The sequence below is a fragment of the Lissotriton vulgaris genome, chromosome 4_1, assembly GCF_964263255.1.
Source record: "Lissotriton vulgaris chromosome 4_1, aLisVul1.2, whole genome shotgun sequence".
In the NCBI taxonomy this organism is placed as follows: Eukaryota; Metazoa; Chordata; class Amphibia; order Caudata; family Salamandridae; genus Lissotriton; species Lissotriton vulgaris.
Genome location: NC_141691.1, coordinates 348331164 through 348352704, shown reverse-complemented (window position 1 = coordinate 348352704; position 21541 = coordinate 348331164). Strand labels below are relative to the sequence as shown.

Below are 21541 nucleotides of genomic sequence, written 5' to 3'. Positions count from 1 at the left end.
GAGAATGCTCTAGAATATACCAACAGAGATCGCACTTATATATCAAGAAATTTTTAAACATATTGGTCGACTCTTTTAAAATGTATTGTTGTGGTTTTAATTAACTGAAACAATAAAAAAAAATTCACACTACTTCTGAAACCCGCATGTTTCAAAAAGTCTAAAACTTCCACCAGAGCATTCTCTGGGGCAGCTCCGAGAATTTGGAACTCCCTTCCACCACACATCAGAAAAATCTTCTCTATCCCTCTCTTCAAAAAGGAAGCAAAATTATTCCTGATGAGCAAATTCCTACCTTAAATCAATGCAACCACGACACAAGATCGGCAAACCCCAAACTACCTCTATTCTCAGGTCTGCTTAATTAAGACCTTCATGAACTTAAATTGTTTTTTTTTGGTTCAGAACATTCGTCTGATTTTTGCCACGAGAACTGATGACCCACACGAACTTGAATGGTCTTTTTTTTGTTTCAAAACAAGTGTTGTCAATGCTGTTACTCCTTGTTACTTGCAGACTATGTCTCGTTGTTATGCAATGTTCCCCTTTGAATGTTTCACCTTACGTCTTATGTAAAGCGCTCTGATACCCTAGCTTGGGTCTGGTTCGCGCTCTATAAAACTATATAAATAAATTAATTAATAAATAAGCAAAGAGAGTTTCCACAGTTCAATCAGGCAGTGATATGGTAATGAATAATGATGTTACATGTGTCTGGTGTAGCAGATCCAGAGTGTGTAAATGGACTTTAGCAGCCAAAAGCATGTTCCAGATGCTGTAGCAATCTCTTTGTTAACACCTTCAACTCTATTGACGGGACGGTTCCATCATGCCCCTCAGGTGGGCTGTGCTCATGACAAAACGGTTCCGTCACGGCCCGCTCGCCGAGCCTGCGCGGCGCGTTTCATTAAGCGGGCGGGGCTGTGACGGAACCGTTCCGTCACAAGCACAGCTCACCCGCGAGCCGTGACGGAATGGTTCTGTCACCCACGCAGGTGAGCCGCGCGCCCCCCGCGACCGTTAGCGCTGCGGCGAAATAGCCGCCGCTGCGATTGTGTTAAGAGAAAGGTCACATAACTCATCATACACATTTTAGATCAGAGGTGCTGCTCTGACATAGTTACCATAGGTGAACTTAGCAAGGTTAAGAAAAGCTAGTTCATCTCTGAAGCTCCTCCTCAATGTTCCTCATGATATGGCCATCAATAACAAGAACGCGCTTATTATAGGAACTCATTGGAGAGTTCAATGAACCAACAGTGTTACACTAGCCCTCTGAAAGAGCACTCCCACCTCTAGCAAAAATGGAGCCCTTAACTGCACAACTTTAATACTACTCGCGTCAAGTCAAAAAGGTCTGACAAGACATCTCTGTTTCCCTCCCATGATGTGCATGTATTTTCTCGAACCTAAGGTGCCGTTTCAAAGTTGGCTCATCATCCAACATCAGGAGGACGTTCCTGTGGAATTGGAGCGCAACCATCCTCCAGCTTTCACCATTCTAATGATCCTGATCCTTACTCTAAAAGAATCCATCTCCCCATGAAATCTTGACCCAAATCTTCTCCTGCAACTATGAAAAATAAGCAGGGCTGGAAAGTCAATTTGGAACATTTCCATTAATTTCTGCATTCACTTAAATTAATGTCACTTTCCCTTTCCATATATTTACCGTTGTAAACGTGTGCTTTTGGATATTTGTCCATGTTACATTAGGCATCATAACTTTAACCTTAATGTTACTATGACCAGACAAATATGTTTGATGTGAACACTAGCCTACTTCTCAAGAAGGTCTGCTATGGAAATAAAAGTGAATAATTTATGAATATAAACATCTGCATTGTGCAACTACAGCCTGGACTGCTGAATTTCTGTCATTTAATTGTGCGATTTCCTTTCGAAGATTGTGCTAAAATGATGTGAGCCAGTGGAACTGATGGAGCAGGGGGGATACAAAAATGTTTGTACCCCCTTCGAAGTTAACCACCTCATAACCTTAATGATATTACCTGTCTGAAGCATGCAAACTAATCAACAAAATGCACCTGATACTTAGAGACTATACATGGGGAATTAACTGCTATTTTGCAAAAATCTAATTTATTACAAATAAAATGTGATGTGAAATAACATAGATTGTGGTTGAGTATAAATAAAAGAGTAAATTTCATGTATTTCTGTGTTCGTAGTAGATTTCATTGCGGCAAAGAATGCGGATGGTAAGTAAAATCGCTTTAAAATGTTGCATTTGCTAGGTAACATCTAACACAGGTTATTAGAATGGTGGGTGGTAAAAAGAAGGGCCTGAATTCTATATCTTATTTTGTTATGCTTACTTTCTTGCTAGTTCCCATGGAGGCTTGAACGGCTTTGTCTGAAAATGGCTGACAATGAGAGCAACAGCACACAGAAATTTAAAGATGGCCCATGTGCATGTCCGAAGTGGATGATTAGACACGAGTGTATGGCCTATGTCTGGAGTGAAAGATGTCAAGGCCAACCTGGCCTGTTACAGGAATTGTGCCAAAGAGACTATTTTAAAAAGCCTGGGAATGGATGGGCAATGAAACATGGATGCAGAGAAATGTTGCAAATATAAACCAAGTACAAATGTGAACATTTTATGAAGTCATGAGAACACCTGGGACGAGTAAGGACTTAACAAACTGGTTTGAGCTAGAGGGACATTGAGGTGATCATCACCACCCCTCCAATGGACAAATCCGAAATGAATGTAGCCCCTAAATGTTTCAAATGAGGGTGTAGAATGTTAGTGAAAGGGTATAAGAGAGCCTGTGTTTATGATGTGAGAAGTCGCTTTTTCCACACATTTGCTCAGCACGACATGCTGTCTGTTGAGACGATTTTCTCTAGGATGCAAGAGACTTTGAAAATGTTGAACTTTAAATTCTGATGGGGATAAGGAATGGGAACGTCGCGGAACTCTATCACGGGAGGAATACGTCTGAGGAGGTTAGAGGGACAGACAGACAGCTTGAGAACCTATCCTGTGATCTGCGGTTCATGTTCTGGTGAACCATTTCAATCAGAACCCTATGGCCAGGGGTAATGAGTACATTATATTTTCCCTACTTTCTCTGTTCAAAAATTAATTAAATAATGCTTAACTGTATTGGATTAATAAAACTTATGCAATTGAATTTTTTTCTTAAAAAAAATGAAATTAAGATAAAGTCTTTTGGAAATATAGACTCGAGTTTGTGGTCATTAAAGTAAAATCATGATAAATAAATGTTAAAGGTTTTAAATTGTGATTGAGCTCTACTTAATCACCATCAACTGATTCCTACTAGTTGGTTCATCAACCAAATAGCGGAGTACCTTGAGGATTTTGAAACTGATAACTATTAAAGAAAATGTATATAATGTATATGATTAATGTATAGGATAATTAGGTACCCTGCATGTCTTGCAGTCTACTTATCACTGATACGGGAATTGTGTGAATGTGTGTTTGCGGTGTTATGGGCCCCACCGAAAAATAAATGGTAAGAGTTTTTTTTCTGGATTAGTGACCCAGAAAGAAAGGGTTTTATGTTAGACCCGCTGCATCAGAACCCAAACCTTTGACTCCTGAAACCCCCACAGAGTCACTACTTGAAGCCAGGGACCCCCCAAGCAATTCCTATAATTTAAATTTTAAACATTAAAACAGTAACTCGAAAAATACACAAACAAGTACACACCAAACAAATTCTCGAATTTCTGAAGCGGTTATCATTTTATAGTGAAAACATAGGCTAAGGGGGCTTTGGGGGGCTCCCTCCCCCCAAAAATTTGGATAAGAATGGTGCATTCCACTACAAATTTGTCATTATATGTGTAATTGTATTCGCTTTTACAGTAAATGATTACCTTACTGTGCACTAGGATATGACAATCATTATTGGAGCTCTTCAATGATTCCCTCACTATCACCCTCCAACAGTGCTTCTCATCTCTTCATAACCACTCTGTCACATGTAATGTATTTGTTTTATAACATATCTTAAACCAGTGTGGGGTTTGGAGCACTCTACATCACACACATACAGAGACAATGAATGTTATGTGTCTAAATTATTATACAAAAAGTGTTACAAAAGTCAAAAGGGGCTACAGGGTATAGGATTCACATGTCATCCATACTGGTATGCATTTTTAAGCACATCAAATCAGCATTCAGAACATAACACAGTGGCTAGTAGTGACTTTTTTTTATTTCTATCCAAACAAACCTTTTTAGCAGCATCCGGTTATTCAAAGACTAGGAAAAATACATTACTTACTTACTTGTACCTAGCACCTTGCATGCAGCTTTTTGATGGCAGTTCATAGCTCACTGTGCTAGATTACGGATGTAATTTATGAAGTGGACATTAACAAAAGAATCTCTGTATCAAAAGCAGTAACCCACTGAGCTATGCACATTAAATACTGTTCTTTAAAATGCATGGTATACAATCTGTGTAGCAGGCATATTAACCATCTGCACTAGCATAGATGAGTCAAAGCTGCCACTAGACAAAACTCCCATCTCTTTCCAGCTGGTACATTATTCACTGAATTTTATCTGGACACTTTATTGTTGCCCGAAAACTGCTGGTTATTCAAGGAACTTTGAATAGCATTTACAACTGCTGCCTGCATACACCCTGGGAATGTGTCACTGACCCCTGGGGGTCCACTGACCACAGTTTGGGAACTGTTGATGTGTGCCAACTTTTTGTCAAACACCCTGCACATTAGAACTAGGATATCTAAAAAGGAACAGAGGATTATCAAATATAAAATAGTTTATGTCTTTCATTTTGCATGTGCTAATCATAACCATCAATGAAAATACCAACAAAAACAGAACACTTTTCAAGAAACACAAGCATTGCATCAAGCCTGTGACTGGCTCATATAGTTTTTTCTCCACAAACAAGTGCTATGCCGTCAGTCTCTTCCTCAGTGGACTATATAGAAGGTCGACTAGTACATCTCCACTACCATAATTGCTTCTTCTCCCTCTCACCCACCCGTTCTTGTATGCAATCCCAGAATAGTCATCCTTCCAAGCTGTGTCCTTCCCATATCTCAGGGACTTACTCAACTCCCTCAAAACAACTTCCTATGAATATGCTGTTTTACTTTGATACTTCATCAAAGTTCTCTGTGGTGAAGCTCTCTCACCTGTACTCACCATTATCACTTCCCTCACTCAAGGCACCTTTACAAAAGCTCTCAAGAAAGGCCATATTTCTACCACTCTTAAAAAACCTATATTAGATCCGATGACCTTCCTAACTACTAGCCCATCACTTGCTTAGTGTTCATCGGCAAAATGATTGAAAAAGAAGTTGAAAGCCAGCTCCAGGGCTAATCTTCTACTAAATGTCTACCAAGCTAGCTACATATCACAATGCAACACAGAGAATGCTACCTTACACATCATAGATGATGCCCACCTGACCACGGATGAAGGTGACCCCTGCCTCATAATTAACCTCATTGCTGCTAGCCATATTCCCCTCCGGTGCTAGAGTATAATGATAATGGGTGTGGTCATGACAGAACGGTTCCGTCATCAGCACAGCTCCACTGTGCCTCATGACGGAACCGTTCCGTCATGAGCATCGAAGGGGTTAACTGGACCTCTTAGCTGTTTTTTAAGTCAATCACCAAACACTCATCATCGCACTGGAGTCTTGAATGGGAATATGGGATTCAATGCAAATGTCATTCACTAATTTTCCTCCTCCCTTTTTCAATCAACACCAGTTTGTTCACATGGGCATCCCCGGATCCCCAAAAATCCCTATCAACTGCGAAGTCTGTCTGAGTTTCATTGTGTCTCTGGTCATCTTCAACCTCTACATGGCATTGAGCCCTCAATGGCATAAACCTTGACAATTGTGTCTGAGTTCATTGAATGCTACGTCACTTGGATTTACCTTGGACACTCTCAATGCTCACAATGCCAATAAACTGTTTCTTCCAGAATGTGACGTCAGAGCTGCTGTTCAAGTTCACTTGCTTTTTCATCAGTATGGTGGTAATGCCCTGCTCCATGGATCCCCAGGCTCCACATTAGCACCACTGCATTTATCATCCAGGACCGAAAGAAATAACTTCAGATCATTTCCAGCCTGTTGAAGCTCCATTGGCTCTCCTAGACAACACACAACACCTTCAAAACCATGTGTGTTATTAACAAAGCAATTATGACAGGCCCAAATCCCTTATCTTGCAGACAGGTTCTCCATCTGTGGTGGCTCTCAGCACACCCACAGCCAAACCACCATCAGACTGGATGCTAAAAGGTGTGAACAGGGAAAAAACAAGGCAGCAGAAGGCTTTTATTCATATAGGCGCACAGGATCCGTAAAATCCCTGTATCCACCAGGACCACCTTATTGCTGCTCCAATGCAGGAAAGAGTAGAAAAGGCACCTTTTTAAAGAACACTATATCACATTTCAGTGACAATCTGGTTGATCCGTCTCCCATGACTCATTGATTGATGCTTGTCTTTGACTCTATACATTGCCTTTTCGTCTAGATTCTTGCTATAAAAATGCTGCACACACATAAATATGCAATACCAAGTACATTTTTACTCAATAAAAATTTCAAACAACTTTATCTGTAAATGTATATCCATCCGACATGTACCAAGTGTTTTATTTTTTATCATAGTCAGGCTTCAGTTTGCCATCTGCTACAAGACATTCATTAATTTGATTTTGGAGATGTATAAGGTGCATTTCACCCTGAACTTCAGGACATGCACAGAGTAACGACAAGATATATATTTTAGAAAAAGAAATCATACATAAATGATATGGAAGCCTAACCAGTTGTACAACTATACCTAAAGTATATTGCCAACTACTGAAGTGGAAAGGAAGAAAATGGTAGAGGAGAGTTTTACTAACCCGGTCCGTGCTTGCAGGCTTCTTACAACACTTCAGAAAGCGGGAAGGCACAATCTTAGCTAGATCCATTGTTAGGTTGTTAGGTTAACCTCTCAGAGGTAAAGCAAAGTGTCCCTTTATTCCAACCTTCATCAGTCTCTGCCACAGTCCTCTACATATACAATGTTTTGGTCATAACAATAGTAGCAAATATTACCTTGTGTTTCCAAAATAATTATAATCAGGGTGTGCATCAAACCGCCTTTCATAATTGACTGTAATTATATATCCCCGGAGCACAGGGGAGTGGCTCTTCGTCAGTACACATCTAAGTGCTCGTTTGCTCTTTGGTGACTGACAGACTTAGGGGGTGATAATGTACACGGAGCTTTAAAATATAATTGGAAATAGATTGATGGGAGGCTTTATTCTCTCCATTTCAAATTTATGACATGCAGCTTGTTCTGTAGTTGGGTTTCACTTCAAGAGGGATGTTTCGTTTCCTGGCATTTTTGATGAGTGATCATTTCTCGGTCCTAATTAAAGCAGCAGAAACGTGTGGCTGTGTCCTGGCCGTGGGTCTTAGCTTTTCAGCCAGGACTAAGCATGCTGGAACTTGTAGTTTTAAGGAGGTAGCTGTACTTTTACAACTACACATAATGATAGATGAAGTTTAGTGAATGCGTGAAAGTAACTCATCACATAAGACGTGCCTAGCGTTGGCGTACTGAACTACTAAACAGGAGACTTACGCATTTGAGACGTGGCATAAAACATTTACGCTAAACGTCTGTGCTTAGCATAGTGTGCTGCCCTACTGGTATTTTGCTGCTTCTGTCCATTCATCCAGATATATAACACAACACGTGATATTACACCTACAACAAGCTAGGACTATTGGCTTTGCCAATGGTTGTAACTTGCAACAACTATACCTTTCTTGTGTATAATATTTAACATGCTCCCTTTCTTGTGGGCACGGTTGTGGCTAAGGCTAGAGCTGACGACTTTCGAGCTGAGAACGTCGGCTCAACATCCTGTGATTCAAAACTTGAATGTGTCCTTGCATAACGTAACTGCCGCTCATTGTACTGTTGCAGAGTTAAGTTATTTTTTCACCCTGAGGGTAAAAATGGAGAGCTCGGTAGGTAGGGACCCGTCATGGGTCATGCTTTGAAAAACTGCCAGTGCTGAGCACCTGAGCGCCTGGCAGGAACTGGCCCACTTAAAGCTCTGGTTAGGCCACTGGGTTGTTGGAGTAGAAAGTCAGCTCCCCACTTAATTTCCCCGCGTCTTCCACCCTTACTCCATTCAAACGACTCTAGTGTCACTAGAAAAGGTAGATCGAAGTCTCCACACTCTCAGCTTTCCGTAGCCCAGCAAAACTCTTGAGCAGGGGTTGCCACGTCGCTCCATTACACGAGGATGCCCTATTGCCAGTACTCTATCGGGTTCTTTAAAACAATTGGTTTAATATAAGCAAAACCGACACCACAAACCCCGGAAAGCGTCAGGTTGTCACGTTAGCTGAGACCCGGAAAGGTGCTCTCCTGGTAAGAAACAGCATGGTCACAATCCTTTCCTCAATTACTAGACAGTCTGAAGAAGAAAGGGCCCAGCAGTGTGTGAAGGTAGACGAAGAAGTGCAAGAGACTACAAACGTGTTACTCAGCTCATACCCCCCACTGTCACGGAAGACCCAATGACACATGCGAGGCCGCAGAAGGAAGGAGGACAAAGTCAATGGAAGTGCGGGCATGTTCCTCTCTCTCTATGTATGAGGCTTCCATTAAAGGTTTTATTTAGTAGAGCGTCAGTGGCGGCTGGTGAATTTAGAAAGTGATGGCTTAAACAAAAGTTTTGATTCTTAGAGAGCACTGGAGAGAGCTGCCTTTTACACGGGTGGGAGCTACGTGCCCATATTTTTTTTTTTAACTTAAACAGAAACAGTTGCGGTGCTGTTTGCGAAAGAGAAGAAACACAACCCTGAGATGCCTGGTCTGAAAGGAAACAGGATGGTTGCAATGAGGCCGGAGGACAGCAATCTAAACTACAACCCTCGTCAGGGCGCCTGACACCTAAAGAAAATGTAAATGTGGCAAATGGCTAATGATCTAGAACAACAGAAGGATAACCTGCACACCTTTGAGTACTCATAAAAGAGGTTTGTCTAATTCAAAATGTGCTCTACAATTTTTCAAAGAACTATGTCAAAAAATGGTGCACACCCCAGACAAACCTGACTAGCCCGTTAGGTGAAATATATCCAAATAATCAAACAGAACCTGCTTGTATGCCAGGGTGCACTAGTCACATGCTTAGTCTGGAGCCATCTGTGTGACATTTGTCAAATAATTATTTCACTAGGTGCAAAACAATAAACCAATGCTTTCCATCAATAAAGGATAAATTTGAGGTGATTCCTCATTTGTACATCCACTAAAAACATAAGTCAACAAAACAACACTGTGATGCATATATGAAAGAAAAAAAGAAAAGGAAGAGCATTCTCTAAACAGTATAATCAAATAAACACAGTATGTGCTGTTTTATTTGCAATTTTAATTTTTCGTTTTTCAAATCTTCAACACAGCATCCAACATTTCCCAATGCATTTCGGTGCTGGCACCTTCATCAGGGGTACACTGTAAAAACATATGTGTACATTACATGTATTGTATATCTTTAAGTTTTCAAAACGACAAAATAAATTGATAATAAATTGAAAATAGAGTTTGTTTTAACATGATTGTATAAAAGCAACACTAGCCAAAATCAATTTTAGTCTCCAATATAATATATCCTTTCTCAAGACACTTACAGCCAGATTCATCAACGTTAATTTCTGCGATTTCTAAATTGCGAGAAAATGCGAATCGCAATGAAGAAATCGCAGAATGGCATTCATGAATATTTGCGAGAAAATAAAGCGAATCGCAATCGGCCGCAATCGGCGATTGCGAGTCCCCAAAAATCGGTAAATATTCGCAGAATCGGCCGATACCCGTGTTGAAATTGCGATCTCGCAATAATCGAAATCGCAAATTGCGATCTCACTAACTGCGAGATCGCAAAAACGGGAAGTCGCATCCTGAGCACAGTGATGACATCACAACCAGGAAGTAGGCAGGTTCCACCCTCATTCATCAGTGAGAGCCTGAAGTAGAAGCAGCAGTGTCAGAGCTCCCCTCCAGTGTGCCTACAGGAGTAAAGCAGGAGACACCCCAGTGGCAAGCTTGTCACAGGAAGCAGCAGGTGGATCTTCCAGTGGGAGAAAGCGGAAAATACAATTTTCAGAGCAAGAGCTCGAATTCTTAATTGAAGGAGTCTGCAAGGACCACATTCGGCTCTTTGGTAAAGACTCCAGAAGGGTGCCTGAGGCCGATAAAAGGCAGATATGGTTGCGCATCCGCGCAAAAGTGAACTCTGTGGGGGTGAAACGGCGCTCCGTGGACAAGCTCAAAAAGCGATGGTATGACCTCAGAGGGCGGGCAAAGGAGAAGATTGCAGAGAGGCTGGGGGAGCGTGTGGCGACAGGTGGAGGGGAGCCAACTGTCCCACCGAACACACCACTAGAGGACCGAGTGGAGGACACCATCAATCCGCAGGCATGCGTGGGTGTGATCCAGCTGGACTCCTCCCGACCCACCCAAGACACACCAGTAAGTGCCATGCGACTGCGACCCCCTGTCCCCTAACAATGTCCATGACTCAAGAGCATCCCATATCAAACCCCAGTCATGCAGCCAAAGCACACCACTAAAGCGCTATTGCATTGTGGGACATGTAGTCTGACCACAATTACCATCCTGCCCCATTAAGCCAGACATGTTTAGTGAGAGTCAATCCTGCAGCGAGTCAGGGAATGGTAGTCTGCATGCATGTACGAAGCCTAAATGTGTAAGAAACATGTCACTAATCAACGTTCACTTTACATCACAGGTGGCGCTGAGTGTCCCCAGCACAGACAGTGATGCCCTGGTAATTGAGGACATCACGGAGGACACAGAGGGAGACACACATCTATAGGTAGTAGTAAAGTGTCAGGCGGATATAAATGCAGAATGTTAGGGAGGAGAGTTTATTATTATTTTTTTTAAAGTACAAAGTTTCGAAATAAAGCTTTAAATGGCTGATGATGTGCATGTCCTTTACTACAATGCTAAGATTTTTATCCAATTGTATTGCACATGAGTGAGCCATAACATATGGCTTCTTACAGCCCCCAAACACTTCAGGCATCCATGTGCACGGGTATCTTTGTACATTAAAAGAATTTCAGAGCTTGAAGCCCTGACTAAATTACAGCATCCCACAGACTACTAATAAGGGCCAGGGTCATAAATACCTTTCACCCACATCATGTGTTTCTGGATAGTGACCATCTGGTGAAACTACTACAATTTCTAGTGACCATCTGGTGAAACTACTACAATTTCTAAGTAGCACATCTGGACTCAACCAGAAGCTGTGAATCTCGCCAGACTGGAACCACTTGTGCATCTAGAATGGAAACGTAGTGTAGAACCACTTTATTTCCGACTGATACCCCATTATTCCATGAACACCAATGCCGCACTGGCTTCATCGACAACCCTGAACCTTTCCTGTCGCGTGAGGAACACTGCCACCAGCCTGCGACTCAAACCTCATATTAGCCCTCCCCTATTGAAAATGTAATGGTGTACACTTATTTTAGTCTGACTGGTTAGGCCCCATCATTTAGCCTTGGAAATATCCCACTGCTTTTGATTTTGTTTGTTTGTGTACTTTAAAAACACTTGCTTGTTAGTGGTCAGCCCTGCCTCTTTGTCCCTCCTTGTTACCTTCTGTTCCTCCCACGCAGTGGCGACTAAGTACTTTCTTATACGCTATTGTTCTTTTTGTGTTTTTTAGGTGACTTTTTTTTCTTGGTTTTCTGGTCTGTTACTGTTTGACTGTATTCAGCTTCAGCGCCACAGCTGCTTACAAGTAAACATAGCATTCCTCCCTCCCACCTACTCTTAATGCCACAGTTGTGTTAGTGCTGCCTCTGTCTCCATTGATTGGATTGGTTTACCTTTTTGCACTTTTCATGTCCGTCATTTGGGCCTTTTTTTGGTAGAATATAAAAAAAAAATTATTTTATAGGGGGATTGGGCTCGAAATCTGGTCTCCCACTCCTTGTGCCTGGTGCTCCGGTCCAATACCATACCCCTCCAGCCATTTTACAAGAGCTGCAGCCTCATAGGAGCCACCGTTGTATCATACTTTCAGGTAATGTTGAAGTAAAAGCACAAAGTGGTGCTTTTACTTAAATGGTGACACGGAAAACAAGAATTTTTGTTTTTTAAAATGGCACACGCTGAGCCACGATCTCATAACCTAAGCTGAGCTTGGCTTGGGAGTCCGGAATTTCTGCCTAAAGAACAGACTATAGCGAGCTTAGTCCTTCCTCTACGCCTGCTATTTGGACTGTAAACTTCTACATTTAAAGGAGCCTCTAGCGCAGGTGTAAAGAAGTTGTCGTATTTAGCGGTCATATAAGGGTTAGGGAAATGGACACGGTCACTTGTTCATGCTTAGTATTACGTGAACTTGAGTGCGCGGTAGTGTAGAGGGGAAACAACCTTTATAACGACTCATTCACAACGAAGTGCCTGAACCACGACTCCTTAACGACAACCTGAATCACAAGCCTTAACCACTAATGTATTTACAACTACCTTTGGCCAGTAGATGGCACTCTTGGATTGTATTTGAAAGATTTATTACTATTGCGCTAAAATGATGGATAGCTGTGTTTTATATGGTTTTGTAGAGTGGATGCTTTGTTTTTTAACAGAATAAGTTTAGGAAACCTTTTTCTAAAATAGTGTTTACTATATGAAAACTTGTTTGAATTTTGTTGTAAATGCATTAAAGGTAAAGGCATAGTCGGCGTTAAAAAATTTATTTTATAAATGTAAATATTTTGGTAATTATTAAAGGTAAGTATTACGTGTAAAATATATATATATATATATATATATATATATATATATATATATATATATATATATATATATATATATATATATATATATATATATATACATACATACATACATACATACATACATACATATTACCTACTGGCGATAGCCAGTAGGTATATATAGTTGGAATTTTTTCTCTATGGAACTTTTGAAAATTCTATGTCTAATAACTTTGGCGGTTGTGGACGGAATCGGCTGAAATTTTCAGGAAAATTGCACATTTTGTTTCTGAGCAGCCCCTGAAAATTTGGGGGGGTTCAGTCAAGGGGGGGCCGAGAAAAAAGGGGGATCCCAAAACGCGTTTTTCCCATTCATTTTTCCATAGGGCCTTTGGCCTCACTTTTAGCTCGAACGGCTGAATGGATTTACACGAAACTTGGCAAAATTATAGGGACTGTTAGCCCGATGTGCCTTTGCTGGGTCCCAATATATGTGCTCCAGTGGATTTTGAGAAATTAACGTTTAAAAAAACAGATATATCTGTGACAGCGTCCCAGATAGCGCACCAGATCGCATACTTTTCGCGTAACGGAGCTTTGCGTAGCGAAGCTGATTGGCTCTCCGGTGTCTGTCAACATTCTAAACAGTCCGGTGCGGCCGCCATCTTGTCTCATGGTAGGATCGAGAGACAAGGAGGAGAAAAACGAAGGGGGAATTTAATGAAAGGGGGCAAGGTAGACCCCTCTTGACCCCCTAGGAATGATGTTGGGGTTATTAAAGGGTCCCATGGGGCAAATAATAAAAATTAGATTTTTCGTGGTAGAAGCGCTTCTCGGTTCGCGAACCGGGTCGCAAACTGGTAGCGAAACGTGAATTCGCCATTTTGTGTTTCGATTTAATTAAATTACTAGGTATAAGGGGGTACGGGAGACGTATCCTGACCCCTTATGTTTTCTGAGGGTGGCTGAGGAGGCTCATATATGTTGATACATGTCTTCCAGCGGCTGTGCGTGAGCGTTTTTTTTTTTTTGCTGCGTGACGTCTGTTAACGTTCGATTCGATGGAAATCAGGAACTGTTGACCGCCATTTTGTCACTGCGAGTAAATATTTTGTTAAAAATATTTGTTATAAATTAATCCTTATTGATAAACATTGTCTGCGCCATCTTGCCTTTTTTGCAATGCCACACTTTTGTTGAGCACGGCAGCCATTTTAGATGCCTTGACCAGACCCACTCTCTGCACGCCGCCGATCCTCAGCATGGCTCCCCACCCTCGCAAGCATCTCCCCCACGCACTGGTCACCCCCGCTCTCTCTCTCATGCTTGGGCCAGAAACCTCCTCCCATCAGCGCTGTTCTTCTCTGAGAATCACACCCTGTGCCCGCCCGACACCTCCCTTTCACCCTATTCACTACCGCACCCTCTGACACTCCTCTTCCTCTGTGTCCGATTGTCCAGGCCGGTCCCAGGCTATCACCTAGCCCTGCAGATGTAGTTTATGGCCCCAGCTGTAGAGAATCACCCCTCTTCAAAGGAGTTACAGTAGATCAAGGCCCCCACCCGATGAGATCCGTCACACCACACGCGTTCCTACTATCTGATAACCATCCTGTATTGTGCTTGGGGAGGGGATTCTCACGGTGAGGGTGTGTGGTCCGAGCCTGAAGCGGAAGATTCCAGGGATGTCTCTTTGTACATCAAAGTTTTTACAATTATGTGTCACATTAAAAATATATAGCACTCCAACAAAGTAGTAGGATTATAACACTTTAATAACTTATAAATATATACAAACACAACAAAAACAGTAAATACATTTAAACATTTTTTTGAAAAAAGAAGCAACAATGGTCAGTAGCTGTATTTTGTGCGAATAGTCCCAAGGCAGCACAACGTGCTGAGTTCTGGACGGCACCCAGGTGATGTTACCTGGGTGCCGCACTGGTTTTTGGTATCCTACAATGCAGCTCCGAAAAACGGCGTGGGGCGTCCCGGGGGGAGGCCTCGTCAGTAGCGGTAACAGTAAATACATTGAAACATTTTTTTGAAAAAAGAAGCAACAGTGGTCAGTAGCTGTATTTTGTGCGAATAGTCCCAAGGCAGCAGAACGTGCTGAGATGTGGATGGCACCCAGGTGATGTCCAGTAAGTTGTCGCACTGGTTTTGGCATCCTACAATGCTGCTCCGAAAAACGGTGTGGGGCGCCCCGGGGGTTGGGGGGGGGGGGGGGGGGTGAGGCGGCGTGAACGGGCCTCCCCAGGTGGAGGCTCGTCTGCTGTACTGGGGCGCCCCTTTACCGTTTCAGTTGCCATTCCGCCCGCTTTTGCTACACTGTGCCTCATCCTCCATTCAGCTGTTTATCGCCCGCTCTTGCGGCTACAGCGTCTCGCTCACCATGTAGTTGAGTTGCGTCCACTCTTGCGGTGCAGTGATAGGCGGCTGCCACAGGACTCTTAAAATGGCGGACGGCTCTTCGGATTTGGGCCTGGTCCACTAAAATGGCCCTGGGACACCTTGGAACTCGGACGTCCCCTGAGCCTTGAAGATTTTACAAAAGTCTTGGGGGCCCCCCCCCCCCGACTCCTGCAGGCTTCCGGTGGGGAGCGGCTGCCATGATTGCTCGCGGAATGAACACGACGGAGCCACGAGATGGTGGTGCTCTCATGCTGACGCCAGCTTCAGTCTGAAACATCCAGAAACAAGGTGGGGCTTTCATCGTTTGGGAAAAAAAAAAATGTTTTAATCCAATGAAAAGTGTTATTTTTAGGTCATATGATCAAGCCTTCCATCATTAGGAAACCAAAAGTAAAATGAACCAATGAAAAGTTTTATAAACAAGTCACATGACCTGTTATGCTTACGTTACGCGCTGCTATAAAAAGCGTAGAAAATACGTTGGCACATGAGGCGGCGTCAGTAGTGGACCGATGTGCGAATAGGCCGAAGGCAGCACAACGCGCCAAGATCCGGATGGCACCGAGGTGGTGTTCAGCAAGTTGCAGCACTGGTGTGGCCATCCTACAATGCTGCGCCAAAAGTCGGCGTGGGGCGCCCCGTTGGCCTGTGAGGTCGCGTCAGTCAGTGGGGACTGTTTGAGGATCTGACTGCATTGGAAAGCAATGTGATGCTGTGCGTCGCCCCCAAGATGGAGGCTCCTCGGCTGCAGTGGGGCGCCCCTTGGTGTTTCACTCGCTATCCAGCTGAGTTGCGTCCGCACTTGCGGCTACAGTAGGCCGAAGGCAGCACAACGCGCCGAGATCTGGATGGCACCGAGGTGGTGTCTAGCAAGTTGCCACACTGGTGTGGCCATCCTACAATGCTGCGCCGAAAGTCGGCGTGGGGTGCCCCGTTGGCCTATGAGGTGGTGTCAGTAGCGGACCGATGTGTGAATAGGCCGGAACCAGCACAAGGCGCCAAGATCCGGATGGCACGGAGGTGGTGTCATAGTTGAGAGTTCTGAGCAGCGCTTGTAACACTGTCTGAAGATTATTTGCACCTGCTGCAGCTTCACTATTGCCCTGGTGTGGCCAAAGATCGCCCATGACATAGGCGGCCGGCTCCCGGGGTCCGGCTGAACTTTTTTCCTTTTCCTTTCTGCATCTTGTCCCACAATCCGTTTGACCTGAAGACACGACCAGGTCCCTGAATGTGTGCAGGGGGACGCTATTGATTGAATCAAAATGGCGGCTTCACACAAAGCTGACAAGCGTTGCTGCTGATGCTATACAGACAAAAACTGGTTTTCAGTTTGTACATTCTTCAGGATTTTTCCATCCAAGGCTGGTTGAGAGTTTGTAGAACAATGGCTTCAGATCTTGCCCTCCCCTCTTTTGACTGATGGTTCTTGTTGCCTATCTCTTCTGTTGTCATTTCACTGAACCTTTTTTGACTGCCGAGAGGGGTTCTGGTCCGACTGCTGGTTGGTGGAGACATTTTGACTATATCCTGGACCTGCCCGGCATCGCCCAAAATGGCGCCGGTATAAATGGGACTCGTAACTCCTTGTTGTGTACTGGTTGCTCAACCTTGATATCACGAGATACGTATGCAGTTTTGAAGCACATGGCGGGCAGGGACGAGAATTGATAGAATATTTCGACATCCTTATTGATATTAAGTTCTGATGTGTTATTGATTACTGTACTATTGAAAGTTCGAATTAACGTCACCCATGGTACTTGCCCGCAAATGTATATCTAGAAAATTTTATTGTGAGTGGCCCTGTCGTATTTTAATTACAAAATGTACGTCCACCAATTCCGCAACTGTTAGACACCTTAGTTCTTGCAACCTAATGGCCCGCTCGTTACGTTCCTCTACAGTGTAAATGTCTCCTCATCATATACGATTCCAGTTTGCTCCGTGGCCGGCCCACGTGGTTATAGGCCCGTATTTGTATACTGACATTTTCACAAAGGTTTTTAAAACAAAACATGGTAGTAGTATTTACATTGGTAAAGTTTTTAATTTTAGTCACTGTTTTCGAATCAGTAAAAGGCAAGTGAAATAAAGCAGTCCAATTACATGACGGATAAAAGGTATAATACGCAGGAACGCAGTAAAGATAAATGGTCAAGGGCTGTTGTGTTTTCTACTCCTGCAACATAAAGTGATCGATAAGAATCTGATATTCAGGCGTATCGGCGACTAAGACAGCAGGCCGAGCATCTTTTGCTCAACGGCTCTGTCATGGGACGAAGAAACGCCCTTTTTCTAGAAAAAGGAATATATTTTACTTGCAGGACAGTTGTAAATTTTCCGGGAAAGTACATTAGCCTGGAACATTATAACATATATGTTTAAGAAAAAAATAATGTTCGAAAGCAATAAAAAGCGTAATTTTTAGGTCACATGACCAAGCCTTTCATCATTAGAATAACAAAAGTAAAATGAACCAATGAAAAGTTTTATTAACAAGTCACATGACCTGTTATGCTTACGTTACGCGCTGCGCGCCGCGCCCCGGATCGCTTCCGGGAAGCTGCGCTTCGCGCACCGGAGCACTTCCGGGTGCGCTAACGCGGCGTGTCATATAACGCATTACGCGACAACGTAGGTATAGAATATAGTCAAAATGTCTCCACCAACCAGCGGTCGGAACACAACCCCTTTCAGCAGTCTAAAAAGTTCTGTTAAATGATAACAGAAGGGACAGGCAACAAGAACCATCAGTCAAAGAGGGGAGGGCAAGTTCTTCCCTACCGGGTCACGTTGGGGCGCTACCGGAACTGATCGAATTGGTAGTCTACAGTGTTTCTGGATGTTTCAGACTGAAGCTGGCGTCAGCATGTTGTAACTGTTATAATTGCTATTATGCACAGCATGAGAGCACCACCATCTCGTAGCTCAGTCGTGGCCATTCCTCAAGCAATCATGGCAGCCACTCCCCACCAGAAGCCTGCGGGAGTCAGGGGCCCCCAAGACTTTTGTAGAATCTTCAAGGCTCAGTGGACGCTTTCGAGAATGGGGCCCAAGCCCTAGCAGACAAGCGTCCAAGTTCCAAGGTGTCCCAGGGCCATTTTAGTGGACCACGCCCAAATCTGAAGAGCCGGCCGCCATTTTGAGAGTCCTGTGGCAGCCGCCTATCGCTGCATCGCCAGAGCGGGAGCAACTCAACTACATGGTGAGCGAGACGCTGCAGTCGCAAGAGCGGGCGGTAAACAGCTGAATGGCGGAAGAGGCACAGTGTAGCAAAAGCAGGCGGAATGGCAACTGAAACGGTAAAGGGGCGCCCCACTACAGCGTGTCTTCAGGTCAAACGGATTGTGGGACAAGGTCCAGAATGGAAGAGTCATCAAAAGGCAAAAAGTTCCGCCGGACCCCGGGAGTCGGCCGCCTATGTCGGGGGCGATCTTAGGCCACACCAGGGCAACACGACTTGGGGAGGGGGCAGGAGCCAAGCGCCCCATCCCAGTCCGCGCCACCACACCGTATGTTGAAAATCTGAAGCCATCGTTCTACAAACTCTCAACCAGCCTTGGATGGAAAAATCTTGAAGAATGTACAAACTGAAAACCAGTTTTTGTCTGCATAGCACCAGCAGCAACGCTTGCTATCAGAGTGCATGAGTTTCATGCTCGATCGATTGAGCTAGCCGGATCAGGCAACAAAAAGTATAAAATAGTTATGTAAATAGTTATTTAATAAAATGTTTTACCCTGTTACTTTGCTGGTGTGTTGTATATATTTATAATATTTGCATAGAGTTTATCGTTATTTTGGGCAGGGTGGGTTGCGGAGCCGAGCTGTCTTGCAGCCATCATGGTGTGGAGCTCAGTTCATCTCACTAGTTTCGTATTTCTCATGAAGGGTTGTTCCTAATGTTTCTATTTTAGCGAGGTCAAAAAGAGATCCCATTAGTGGCCTACTGATTTTGCTCGATTACTTTTGTTTTTTTACACGATTTTTCACTATCTGCAAAGACTAAACAGAGTATTGCGACTTTGTGCTTGTTTGTAAATAGAGAATGAACCAAAGAGAATCAATTCTAAAACAGTAAATGCTTGGATAACAATCAATCAAATGGAGAGACAAGCCGGCACAACGGATTACAACGGGGGCAAAGGCCTGCGTTAACTACCCTTCACTATCTGCAAAGAGAGAGTACTACTAAGAGAAAAGAGGGGGGGGGCAGCGTTCAAAGCACATCAGCGTGCATAAACACAAAAATGTTTTTACCTATCACGTACTTGACATTTGACAGCTTTTGATATTTGCTATTAAAAAACCATTGAAATTCACTAAAAAAAAACATAGGTTTTAGCCCATATATGGGTTAGGGATTAGCATTTACAAAACCTTAATTTACTCGCACAAAACCATAAAAATTTGCATATATAGTTAGATGCAATAACTATATATCGCGCACCCGCAACCCACTGCTGATGATGTCACATATTACATCATTCATGACATGGTCAGTGACATCACTGATGACATCTCAAATGACATCACTGATGACATCTCAAATGACACACACACACACACAGGTTTATACTTACCAGTAAAATAGATACATTAATGGGGTAAAGGCATAGTAGTTGTAAAAGATAGTTGTTGTTAAAACGTTAGTGGTTCAGACTAAGTAGTGGTTAAGGAGTAGCTGTTTAGACTGTAGTTGTTCAATCATACAACCAGTGTAGAGAGGCATCACATTGCAGGGATCATACATTCTTATATTTGCCCACTTAATCAGGACCAACATAGTTGTAGAGATGCGTATTTATGAAAGAAATGTTTGGGAGTTTACCTGGGTGGGTTGAGATGACCTCCCTTGTACTGCAGTAAGATGGTGGCGCTCATTCAGTGTGCACTTCCACTTCAGGGATTTTCACATCTTGGATGATCATGGAACCGACCTGCTGTCAGGGTTGATGCATGGGGGTGCATATTGTGGGTCATAAATGACTGAATGGGATTGTGGACATTTAACTTCCTGCAGGACAGTGGGTCTGTCTACAATCTTCCTTCCCTGGGTACTTTGTGGATCAAACAACTATGCATCTGTGTGTTATTTAACTGCATAGATCCACCTGGGTGTGTGTGGAAATAATATCACATATGGGTTTGAACTATACGTTTAGGAACCTAATACCTACAAGTGTGTGACTTGCCTCCCCCTCTTTCAACCTGACCATTGTTGTAAGAGCCACAAGTTCACGTCTGTGATCTTCTCCATCGGCAATAAAAGCCACGACCCAATCAGAGCTTGCTAACATAAGTTGCACGAAATTATGGGTTACTGGTTTTCAGCCTGCTTCTGTCCCCTCTCGACCCCCCAGTGTTTTTTTTACTGCCTTCCATGCAGTTTCTGAGCGGGAGGTCCAGGTTTCAGCATCTCTTCTTCCACCTATCCCCTTCTTGCTCCTACGGTTTCCGTTTCCTTTCTCCCTCATGGGGTACTCGTTTCCAAGCAGGAGGCTGTAGTCAGGCGTTAAATGCACTGAGCACCAGGAATTACAAGGCGAGATTTCCCCCCCCCCCCAAAGTTTTTTTTATAGAGCGAACTCGAAGGTATCCGAGCTCTTTACATGAGCACCAGCTCTGTTCTGGACGGACACATTCATTTTGCTAGGCACGGGGAGGTTAAGTGATTTGCCCAGAATCACAGGATGCTGAGCGTCCTTGCGGAGACTCGAACCCAGTTCGATGTCGACCAAGAATACTGGTGTCTTTATTGATACACACCCTGTTGTCTGCCTCCCAAACACATGCACAAAGATATGTAGGCATGCATCTGTAAAATGCCAATTTTCAGCCTGCTTGTTTTTCCCGTTTCTTTTACTACAACACTTACATACACTCATAACATGAGTAAAATACATCATTTACAATGCCAATAGCTCTAACAAATGCGAGACCAATTGCTTTGCAAATTCTGGTTTAATTTAAGTATTTGAGGGCACAGCAGCAAATTGATGCGGACCATTCTGCCTTACGAAAAAGTGCTTTTGCACTACTGCAATTAAAACGTTTCATTATGATCCATCTTGGATTAATTTTTTTTAACCATTTTTATTGATGCAAGAGAGAATATTTACAATACTGAAGTCGCATTAATTATGCATACATATATGAAAAAAGAAACTGTACATATAGTATTCATTGTATATAAGAGAAAACAGAAAAAGCAAAGAGTATATAAAAATAAAAAAATAAATAAAAATAGTAAATTACAG

The 21541-nt window shown here is 43.2% G+C and overlaps 1 protein-coding gene across 1 annotated transcript in view; it reads right to left on the bottom strand.

Annotated features, from left to right (window-relative positions):
• LOC147718734 (sodium- and chloride-dependent neutral and basic amino acid transporter B(0+)-like) overlaps positions 1 to 7048 on the bottom strand; it is a 746574-nt gene extending 739526 nt beyond the window's left edge. The window contains exon 1 of the mRNA XM_086966771.1: positions 6926 to 7048. Within this exon, the coding sequence (XP_086822897.1) occupies positions 6926 to 6994 (69 nt within the window). The 5' untranslated portion in view covers positions 6995 to 7048. The remainder of the gene's footprint in view (positions 1 to 6925) is intronic.
• Positions 7049 to 21541: the final 14493 nt, after the last annotated feature.